The sequence below is a fragment of the Thunnus thynnus genome, chromosome 21 (assembly GCF_963924715.1).
Source record: "Thunnus thynnus chromosome 21, fThuThy2.1, whole genome shotgun sequence".
Classification (NCBI taxonomy): Eukaryota; Metazoa; Chordata; class Actinopteri; order Scombriformes; family Scombridae; genus Thunnus; species Thunnus thynnus.
The window spans coordinates 26,125,967-26,138,070 of NC_089537.1; the positions used below are offsets into that span (position 1 = coordinate 26,125,967).

Genomic DNA, 12,104 nt, shown 5'->3' on the forward strand with positions numbered 1-12,104 from the left:
AATTCCAAGGCTTTTTAGGGACCCCAGTATGCAGAAATCAAATACACCATTTTTAAAATAGGCGAAAATAACACATTTATACTGCATGCAAAAAAACTGCATAGTTTTTGCCCAAAACTGCATGGGATTAGCATAAAGTGGTCATGTCTGTGAAGGGCAGACTAGTGGATACCCATAGAACCCATTTCATTCAGATATCTTGAGGTGAGCGGTCAAAGGACCCCTTTGCAAATGGCCATGCCACTTTTTCCCTCGCCAAAATTTAGCGTAACTTTGGAGCACTATTTAGCCCCCTTCCCAATAAGCTAGCATGTTTGGTACCAATGGATGCCTTGGGTTGTCTAGTTTCATATGATACAGAATGATCACTCTAGCTTTAAAACTGAGCCCGCTACAGAATCTGAAAGACAGTAATGTCAGACGAGGGTGCCAGCGTCCTTGGGGAATTTAAGGGGTAAACTGTGGAAGTATAGTTGTAATGGCATATTTTGGTTAACATATGCGTTTCAGAACCTATTAAATATGATTAGTCTTGGATGGACTAGGCCCCCAGATTTTCTCTGTGCCCACCCACACTGTGATTTCTGCCTACACTACTGATTAGCATATATTTCTTTAATGGATGTTTCCTCTTGCAGGGATGGGTTGATTTTTACTCTGGCACTTTATCACTGCTGAAGGAACAAAAGATACAAAGTAAAGTCGGCAGCTGAGGCCATTTATCCTCCCTCCTCTGCTTTGCAGGGAAAAGACGACTTTGACCAAAAGTCACCTCACAGTGCTCTTTAAAACTGACATCAATTAACACTAAAACATAAGCCTCATTCAGATACAACACTGTACTAATGTATAATACATGATAACCAATTCCAGTGAGTCTCTTAGGGATGAAAGGAGCTTTAGCTTGGAATGAGAGGCCTGTTAACATTAACAAGCAGCGTGAATGGCATGCTTGGTTGTGTAAATGCGAGGGTAAAGCTGGGCCACCAAGTGGATTCCCCCTCAGGGATCTAGGTAATAATCCTCTTCTGCAGTCTTATCTCCTGCTCTCACTTAAGCATAAGAGAAGAAGAGGAGAGGCTAACGCTCTGCTGCAATGTGTGTGTTTGAAAGAGAGAGTGTGTGTCTGTATGTGTGTTTAATCAGATGGTTGTCTGGGGGATTCTTTAGGCTTTGTATCTGCAGGAATATATGTATGGTTGAAAGCTGTACATAACTATACCTTTACTATATACATATATACTATACTGCATGCTGTGTAGAATGCTGTGTGTGTGTTTGATTCAGATAGTGTCCAGATCTGTGTGTGTACAGCCACACAAGTGTAATGAGACAGAAAATTAGACAGAAAATGAGTGTTAGACTAAATGACATCTAAAAACATTCAGGGATGAAACCAGCATAACATGAAAGAACATCGTTAACTTGAGGTTTGCTTGTACAAATTTTCAGTAACTCTCTTAACTAAAAAACTTGTAAATTTTTCATTCAGTCTTTATGAATGCCACTTGTCCATCAGTAGTTTATGAGATTTGATTGTTTTCATAGTTGATGCTACCAAATAGCTTTATAAGATTGCACTGTTGTTTTATTCACAAAAAATTTACAGGAATTTACACCACAGACCCTTATTAGTAGTCACATTAGGGGACCTGAAAATTTTACTACAGCTATCAACACATCACAGAGCCATACTGTAAAAGAAATAACTAAGCATTGGTTTAACTTGAAGTTAGACATCAAAAACATGTTGCTTAAAGTAACAATCTCAAAGATCTCTGTTTCGTTCTCTTTGGCGGCACCTATGGCGATAAGCGGTAATTGCAGGTGTATTTTTGGACCTCACTCATCTAAACAGTGTTGCCTGTGTAACGTGAGTCAGTTGGCAGTTGGCATGTTTCACACATAAATGATTTGAAGAGCGAGTCTGTTGCATTAGCGCCGGCTTCACTAACTGTGCACCACTTGTGATTTTTCCCAGGAATATCACCACCAACACACCAACGCAGTTCATCATTATTCTGTCCTCCCCTGACGAGTGAGTGCCAAACTAGACAGATAGTTAACAGTTGATCCAATAAAAACTTGAAGCTTGAATATGTTTAAGTTCTTTACTTAGTTTCTGTGTTTTTCCAGCTTTCTTTGTCTCACTGAATCCTCTCTTTGTGAAACTGAAACAAAATATATAAACAAAATACATCTAATTAGAATTACTGTAGTTGTCCATGTGATTATTTGTTTCCCTTTATATTACAGGAATACTACAGGTAGGTATAAAGAAATAACACACAAAGATAAAACATTCTCTAGAATATTTCTATAGCAACCACATTGTCAAATTGTAAAAATATTCGAACAATGAAATGCAGTGTTTCCAGGTAGGCTAGCCCAATTAAATTTGAAGTGGGCCTGACTAGCACCTGACTAGCACCTGACTAGCTAACCAGCCAAAGTACTTAGCTAGCTAAACAGCCTAGCATAACCAAGCAAGATACTAACTCTGCCCAACATATTTAAAGCTTTGGAGAAATAACTCGAAAGGGATACATTTGTTATTCAGCTATCATTAACATACAACAAAAGGAACAAAAGGAAACTGGTGCAATGAAATTAATGTAGCTTAATGACCACCAGAGGGATCTCAACACCATGAAATTATACCTGGATTTAGACAAATAATATTAACTACCAGCACAATAAAACTGCAAATGCAAGGGCTTTCATCAGTGGGCCATAGGCTAAATCACCATTGTGTTACCTCATTCAGCAATAGATAATGAATTAACAGACATTTATTTAAATGAAGATCTTCCACATTATTACTTTAATTGAAGTGGTCCTTGACCAAAATGGGAGGTGGTCAGTAGAATGTAAAAGTCATTTTGTGTCTGTCCTAAGAGAACCTAGTACTTAAACAATAAAACAATACTTAAATGAAACAGTAAATATAGGAAAATTTGTGAATTAATTAGTAAGTGACTCAAACATGACACTACAGAATAGATCTGTTCATTCGAGGTTGAAGTCCTTTGTGTTTCAGGTGGTGGTACACAATAGGGGTGTGCCGGAATACAAATAAGCACAAATAGTGGGTTTTTTACGAATATTTTACCTGTTGTTCCCCTTCTCCTGTACACAAAGTCAGGTTGTAAAAAATAGGCGATAAATGAAAAATGCAAAGCAAGAATCGCATTGGAAGTTCTTCTCTACACATTACACACTGTGCTGTCTCTGTGTTATGGGTGTATATATAGGTAGAGGTCTGTCTCTAAAGAGGCATTGAGTAAAGTTCAGTAGTCAGCACAGTCGTCTTTGATCTGGGAGACTCCAGTTCGAGACCCAGTGTGTCGACCTCCTTCAAAAGGTAGTTCATTTATGAACAATTATTGTAACACCTTGACTTTCTAAAATTAAAAGCGTAATAAAAACAATTTAAGCCTCTTTCCACTTTTATTCAAATACAAATACAAATAATTTTGCTGCCAAATACAAAAAATGGGCCCTCTGCATATCCCTAGAATGCAATTAATCAAGAATACAGTAAATGAAGTAAAATACATACAAATAAATGTAATAAATGATGAGGCATTTGGAGATCACTGAAAAACCCTAGAATAAATGATGTAAAATGCACCGTAGTCTTATAAAATCTACTTGGGTATTATTTTTTTTCACCATTGACTGAGAGGTTTTTGCTGTTGGGCAGGTTATGCTGTGTACTAATCAAAAAAAGGGTTAGTGGTCTCCATGACAACTGAGAAAACCAAAAAGGTTGTGTGTGTGTGTGTGTTTGTTTATTTGTTTTGTTTTTACTTAAATGTCTATTTTCAAGGTTAAGAATGAACTTTTACCCTCAGGGTTGGTATTGGGCTAACTACTGTGTGGAGCATACTAGTGCTAATGTGCATGTGTCATCACATATGTCCTGTTCTTGGTAGCATTAATAGAGTCTTCTGGAGGGGCCAAGTCTGAACATCCATCAATGTGTTTTCTATACCCACAGTAATCTTGTTAAGGATCATGGGAGTCTGGAGCGTATCCCAGTATGCATTATAGTACGTCTTGGACACGTCACCGGTCTGTTACAGACGTCACTCGTTTCAATTGACGTGGCAGCAGTGAAGGGGGTGGAATCATTTATCCAGGAGCAGCTGCAGTGCGCATCAACAACCACCAGTTGGCACATGTGAGCAGTCCAGATGCAGTCTCTCTGTCTCTCTACTGTAGGGGAGCCAATACAAAATGGTGACTTGTCTGTCTGTAACTTGCGTTCTGTGGACTTGTGAAACATCAACAGTTGCCGCCCAAGTACTGTTCCAATTCAAAGCATCTAGCCAAGTACAGTTCAAATAGCTAAATGTGTTCTTGCTCCATCCCTTTTATCTGAGCTGCATCAGGAGTTGACTTGTGTGGACATGGGACAGAAAAGTATCCCAGAATGCATTTCACACCAAGCAGCACCAATGGCTGAGATTTTGAGCCAGGCTAAAAGCTGTTGTAATTTTCACTGTATGATTATAAATGTCAATTTATTAAGTTTTACTGTTTTTTTTCAGGTGAGAAAGTAACCGTATAGATTCCTAATATGTGGTCAGTTCATCCAAATAACGCCTGTTTGGAAATCTGCTCCAATGTTTTTGGAGATGTGAGGAGCCGCTGACTGGGTGATACCAGCCGGTCATCTCAGCAGCTAGCAGCCCGACTCCTGAGATGATCAACTTGTCAACATATGTTGACCGGCCAACCGGCAGTCAGTCTGACCGGCAGTCACTCTATATTAGAGTTTATTTTTTTTTATTAAGCTACATAACAGTTTGGATTTTTATTGTAGGTACATTACAGTGGTGTACAGTACAGGGATGGTGGAGCTTTGATTATTTTGTCACAGTACAGTCAGGTAGTTGTGTTGAAGCTGAGCTGCTGCTGCCACCAGCAAGTACACTTCTGTTCCAATAGTAGAATGACTGTACTGTGTCCTCCCGTCCTCGGAAGTTTGTACTCAAGAGTCGAACATCCTTAATCCAAACTAACTAGTACACAAGTCTGGTGTACTTGGTATTGAGAAAGGCTCTGACTCTTTGCAACCTAGGTTTTTTCAAGAATGAGGATTTCGTTTCAATGTAGACACACGTGGGGTCCCTGTTCTGTCTGGTTTGTGGAGCCATGCGTTGTCTGGTAAAAGAGTGATGAGGGAGATGAAGTCAAGTGACGTAATCCCTGTTTACAGTACGACTGAATATGATATAATGAACATAAACTGTCTGTTTATGAACCAACAGCAGTAAAAGTTTCATTCCTCATCATGTTGCACTGATGCACTGAAGGACTGAAGATGAGACCAGTTCAAGCCGTAAGTAATGGCACTGAGCTCTGGCGCCACACTCCTCAGAGGCTGCGGATTTAGTATCAACATATCAGTCCTGCTGCCTTCAGATGCTAGTTATACCCTAATTAGACACCATACACCTAAATTATGCTGTGATTAGAAACCAAATAGGAGATCCTAATATACTATTAGACATCATTTTAGAGGATCATAGTCTAATTAGAAATCCAACACAATGCCATATCAGATCCAAAATATGCTACAGTTAGATGCTACCCATGCTAACAAATTATGCCATAATTAGACCTCACATTTAAGGCTACCAACATGGGCCTATCATAGCTTAATTAAACAACATGATATTAAACCATATATATATATTGATATATAACCAAACACACAGCAAACACATTAAGTATCTTAGTTAAGACATATACATTCATTTTTACAGAAACACAATGAGTTATTTAAATGCATATATAGTAAAATTCTGTTAACAGGATTCAAGCACTCTGCTGCCACATAGCTATCTACAATTATCTAGTGGTGCCCCCACATTTACCACCACAACAGTACCGTAACACAGCGGTAAACCAGACAAATGGAATGAGTTACATCTGTACAGGAATGACTGACTGACTGACTGACTGACTTACAGACAGACTCACATCTGCTGCCAGTTTAGAGTCCAATTCGCCTAACCTGCATGAAGTCTGAGAAACATAGATCCCAGTGAGTGTCTGTGAGGGTACCACAGCCATTCATAAAAATGCTGTTCTTCTAAAAGCATGAATAGTATATGGGTTTGAGTTAGAAAACTTGACTTAACCATGTAACTTACCAAGGAAGCGAAAGGTCCTGCGTACCAGTGGGTTGAGGTAACAGCAGTCCCCCGTGGCCACCGTCTTCTCCGACCGGTCAAACTCTTTGGAAGTATACTGGACCAGGAACAGCACGGTCTCTGTTATTGTGATCTGGTAGAAATAAAGGCCAGAGACACAAAGAGAGAGAGAACTCAGATGAGCTGAGTGACTATTTATCTATGAGTTGGAGCTGTTGTGTTGGCAATGCCATTTTCTCACACTCTGTCACACCGCCCAGAGCCTGTGTGACTGTGCTCTCAGTGGAGTCCATCTGCACAGACACAGCTGTGGAATACACAGGAACATATGGGAGAGAGGAAGTCAGTTCATGTTAATGTGAGAGAGACAGCAGAGGTGTGTGTGAGTGTGTGTGTGTGTGGGGGGGGGGGGGGGGGGGAGTATTCTTTATGTGCTATCTGCCTCTAATTTGATTCCTTTTAAAGAGACTTTAAAGTCCTCAAAAGAGGAGCCACCTGGTGATCATGATAAATAAGGAAACATTTTCTAATTCATTCAGAACTTGTGCCTTTGCTGCTGGGAAGATTTAAGATTCCATAAATCCATCTTTAATGTAAAGTCATACTGGCAATCAATTTCTAACCTTTGCAATCTGACATTTCTCTGTAAAGTTCTTGCTTTCAAGTGACAGAAGAAGATCTTGGTGTTGGAAAAATATATGACATACCAAAGCTTTGAAGATGTCTCTGCTTTATAACTGTCAAATCTAAAGCTGCACCAGATAAATTTACATATAGTCACTGAGGAGAAACCAATAAATTTGAACCTCAAAATCTTTGGGTTACTTAATGTAATCCCTGGTTCTTTGATAACAGAGTGAGATGTTTCACAATAGGGAACCACCTCAGCAAGACCATCTACAGAGGCTCCAATGGCAACACATCTGTCAGTGACAGATAGGCTGAATTGTGCTCAGGGAATGCCCCCTCATATTGCCACAGTCGACCGACCCCTCTCAAATCATTCTAGACTGGTTTCTTTCCGTGTCTATGCAAGGAGGGAAGTGATGGTGAAACACCTCACTCTGTGAACAAACAACTAAGGATTGTGTTAAATAACCAAAAGTTCTTTCTTCCTTCCTTCCTTCGGTGTTTCACTATGGGAGATATAGACCACTCCCTGATTTCATATGTTTCCCAAAGCCATAAACAACGTTGAGCCGCCGGATAGTGACCGTGGTATGCTCGCCTCTAGCACTGCTTGTGCCAAGGATGGCCTCAGGACATCCAGCCTGTAAAACCTTACAAAACTAGAAAACAGGAGCTTTCGGCATGCACTCTTCATGAAGCGACAAACTAAAGGATGCTGCCCCACAGGCTTATCCCTGAAGCCCACATGACAAGCTGAGTGGCTGTTAAGTATACTTTAACTGTAGAAAAGGCCTTCCCATTATCTACGAATTCTTGCAGGAAACACAGCTGATCAACTACTGAACACTGAAAAGGAATTTGCACGAGTCGCACCACTGCTCAAAAAGCCGCCACTTACCACTGTAAAGCAAAGACTCTCCACCCTGGACTCTCCATACAGGGGGTACACATGATTATATTCTGATCTAATTTGTGCAACTGCGGTGAGCAAGTGCTGCCCTGGCGGTTGATATACGCTACCACAATAAGATGTTCCCAGTAAGCTAGCGTTAGCTTGGTTCTGAGGTAATGGGGCATGTTTCCAGAGTGTGAAAGGCAACTTCCCGTACTGCGTATACCCTTTTTCTACCACGTACTGCTTATTTGGAAGGTCCTGGCTCCAAACCAAAAAGATGGTGCAGTCCATGAACTACAACTCTGAGTTTCAAACTGGCTCCAATGAAACCAACAGGTGACGTCACACCTTGCTACGTCCATCTTTATATACAGGCTATAGTCACTGATGTGCTGTGCTTTATATACAACACAGACGGAAGGCACAGATGATACTTGTTAGTAGATCAATTAATTGTTGGCATGTCTCTTTTAATGAGAATTGTTGACATCCAGACTTATCCTTTCAGGTTTGGTTAGGTTTAAACACCAAAACTACTTGGTTAAGGTTAGAGAACAATTGCGCTCAGGGTTTATAGAAACAGCAGTGTCACATTCTGATGCTTAGTTGACCAGTCCATCCATGGCCCGACTGTCACATTACTTCCACATTTTCTCAGTCAGTCGAGAGTCATCATCCACCCGACCACTAAAGGCACTTGTCAGGTAAATGTAACAGTCAGTCTTGCATGTCAATCTATTCTCTTGGGATGTCAAACCAAACTCAGCTCCAAAAAGTCTGAATTTGATAGGCTGAGGGATGCTCCTAAACATCTTGCCTTTCATTGTTTAATATTCCTGCAAAATAAACATCCACAATTATACACTTGGGTCCAGAAGGACTAGTAGCTGTTCAACCTTCATCTGGTTTGTATGTGTGTATTTGTGTTAACAAAATCACTGCAATGTCAATACGAGGCAGCTGCTGCACTTTCCTGCCAACAGCTCCACAGCTTGCCAGCCACATTACACCAGCTACTGTTCTCCATCAGACTGCAGCCACCAGCGACCTCAGACATTATGACAACCACCAGTACATCATTTACTGCAACGCCATCGGCTTCAACATCAAAACTGGTCAGTATTACCAGAGCCACAGACCTGACAGCAGTCCAGCTGTGGCACAGCAGCTCTGTGGGTCCAGACGAGCCAGAAAATGATGGTGGTCTGATAGCAATTACAACCATACTAGTAACAATGAAAATAATAGTAAAAATATTAAAAGGACACATAAATTGACTTTTGTTGGGCCTGCTTCTGAGTGATGTATCACTCTAACTAAACTGGATGAATGTTACTGTCCTGCTCTGTTTTGTCTTGATGTCTGCATGTTCTGTTCCCTCTATCATTGTTTATCTAAGACAATGCATACACAAATATTGCAACAATAAAAACAATATTATTCAGTCATCTTTATATTTTTGTTTCTATCATATCAAGGGTCAGTTGGCAAAGATGAGTGTGTGATGTAAGATCTTAGCTTGTAACTCAGTCTTTGCTGTTTGTCTTTTGCAGTTTGATTTCACTGTCAGCTGCCGAGTGCAAATAACCGCTGTACTCAAATTTCTACAACCAATTGTATTGCAATCTATACAGAAGGCTTTCATAATATATATATATTATATTGTCGTCAATGTATTTATTCCTGCAGCTTTTTGGGATGTGTAAAATAGCTAAAGAACAGCCCATAGCTTCAAACGGAGTGCAGATCTAGCAGAATTACCCTTTCAACTTATGCGCTTTGTCCTGCTAATTACTGCTTGCAGCTATGTTTATAATTTAATTTTTACCATAATTATTAGTTAATTAAGATAAGAGATCAGATAAGACTAAACTTTATTTATCCCACGAAGGAAAATTTAGGCATTATAGCAGCAAGCCACAAGATAATTAATTGTTACGTACTAATCTATTTACTTTAATATTACTTTACATATATATGTATATGTACATGTGTATGTAAATATATATATATATTTTCTTTTTTTTTCTTATTTCTATCCTTCAGAAATAAGAAAAATATTAACAATAAATTTAAGTTAAACTCTGAAGTGCTGGCTACAGGAAGATTTGTAGAATCCTGTCTACAAAGCCCTGATTGGGTCAGTTGTTTCTCCAACAGTGGACACAGTTAACACAATAGCAAAGCTCACTGAAATCATAGAAATCTGGAACCAGGCTATATTTTTAATGATGTGATTCAGTCTAGTTTCACTTCAGAAATCGGTATTTTAGATTTCATAAAGGTGGAATCTAATACATAGCAATATACTGAGTGCACAAAACATGTTGAAAAAGACTTTCTCCTGAATTCCTGCAAACTGAACTATTTGATAAATTACCTGATATTTATAGACTTCCCAAAAGACATTATCAAACTGTGTAAATATCCCTCACTAGAATACAACTAACTCCAGGAATCTCACAACCACAGGGAACCTTGTCTATGGATTTAATCCAACTGAATAACACATTACTTCTAGAAAAAAAACAAGGACTTTAACAGATCTGGAAACAGCACCATTATATTAAAAAAAAGAAAAAAGACTCACAGGAAAAGCAAAGCAAGTGAACTTCAAATATTGTTTGCACTTAAAACAGCAGTCCTGTGGACAACCTTATTTCAAACTAAATGAAAATCTATAAGCTAACCGGGAATAGCTCGACTGAACATCTGTTTGTCCTTTTGTCTTTATTCTCCATCGTGCCAAGACAGGGCAGGACTGAGGCAGTGGGGCAAAGGAGCAAAACAGCTTTGAATCAACAAATCATAATGAAAAAGGTCTGATTTCATTCTGTGGGCAGCCTCCCCAGCTTACAGCCATGCTGGACTGTCTGTCTGCTGAGCTTCTGCTGCTCAGTGATGAAATAACATAACTTCTTCATTTATGTAACACTTGGGTTTGCCAAAGATAAATTAGAACAAGGTTACATAAGAGGAGAAGAAAACAAAAACAAAATATCAGGCATGGAATAGAAAAAATGATACTACACCATAAAAAGCTGAATTTTCTAAAGAAAATGCTGTCCTTGCTGTTGAAACATTTGAAACCGTTTCAGACCATGTCAATTTTCCTCCCCTGAAAACATAGCTTTTTCAAAACTTACCTCCAGAGTGTGCAATGTGAAAACACCAGCTTAGTGTTGTAGTGTGTACGGGGAAACTGAGCTTTGTAGAAACACTGTCATATCAGTGACAAAACAGATGAGGGCAGTAGCATGGCATTTCATTGGAAGAGGAAGAAGAACCACAATGACAACAACAACGATGGCAGGTGGCTTTATGGGAGTGTTGTTCTCTTTATTGTCTACTTTGATAGATTGCTTTGAATTAAACGTAGCTACATACCACCTTTCTCTACCGAAACTGTCCTAATCTGCTCGCAATAAACAAAATGTCAGGAAGTCCAGTGTTTCCTCTATATTCATTCAGAAAAATTAATCAAAATTATGAGCAACGCTGCTAAAATTTCAGACGATCATTAATATCAACGGGCTACTAATAATTTTCACTCACACACTGTGCGAGCACAATAACACCCTGCGTTATTGTGAAATTGTTTTGAGTCATCCTTCCTCTCTTCGTTCTTCAAAGGACATCTACGTGAAAGGTACAAGAGTAGTGTAGCTCCGTTAAGGAATAGGCCAGTGTGTGTGTGCGTGTGTGTGTAAATGAGCATGTGTGGTTGAGCGAGTGCAGAGAGCGAGCACCAGAAAAGTGACGTGAATGCGAGCAGATGAAAAGTTTAGCAGGAAGTTGTCAACTTGGCAGTAAATGTACAGTATAGACCACAGTGTGTCAATTCATACATTCTGCAGCTCCTCAAGACAAAGAAAATTCTCGTCTATCAAAAGGAGGTTAGCTAACGCGTTAGGCTAACCTGACCAGGCTCACTTAAGGTGGACTGACTTTTAAGGTGGACCAGCAATTCTCATTTTAGTGTCAATCTCATCTGCTCTTTAACAGAGAACGGACAAATGTCTGGCTGATGAGTGTCTTGAGTGTCCCCCGAGGTGTCACTTGAAGCACGGAAAGGGTTTGGCATTCAGTATCAGTAGAAGTAATCATTGAAGGTGTCTGTAATCAGCTGTCATTTGTATTGAAAGCAATGAAAGCAGTTGAAGTCAGTTGAAGGTTATTAAGTTCAATGACTGTACATTTCAGTTGAAGTGAATGTGATGAAAACAGTTGAACTGTTGGTTGAAGTGTATTCAGTAAAAGTTCAATTTTCATTTAAATACTATGGAATGAAAGAAGTTGAAATGTCTGTTGAGGATGAAGATGAAAACATTTTAAAAGTTTTTTGACATGTGACTGCTGGAAGCAGCTGAGAAAGATGAAAGCAGCTGATATATCAGTTGTAGAGAAAGAGA

The 12,104-nt window shown here is 39.4% G+C and overlaps 1 protein-coding gene across 2 annotated transcripts in view; it reads right to left on the reverse strand.

The window, feature by feature from the left end:
- The window catches only part of plppr5b (phospholipid phosphatase related 5b), a 174,603-nt gene that overhangs the window by 65,096 nt on the left and 97,403 nt on the right, over window positions 1-12,104 (reverse strand). For both annotated transcript variants that reach the window (XM_067578063.1, XM_067578064.1), the window contains one exon: window positions 6,168-6,300. In XM_067578063.1, coding sequence (XP_067434164.1) covers window positions 6,168-6,300 — 133 coding nt within the window. The remainder of the gene's footprint in view (window positions 1-6,167; window positions 6,301-12,104) is intronic.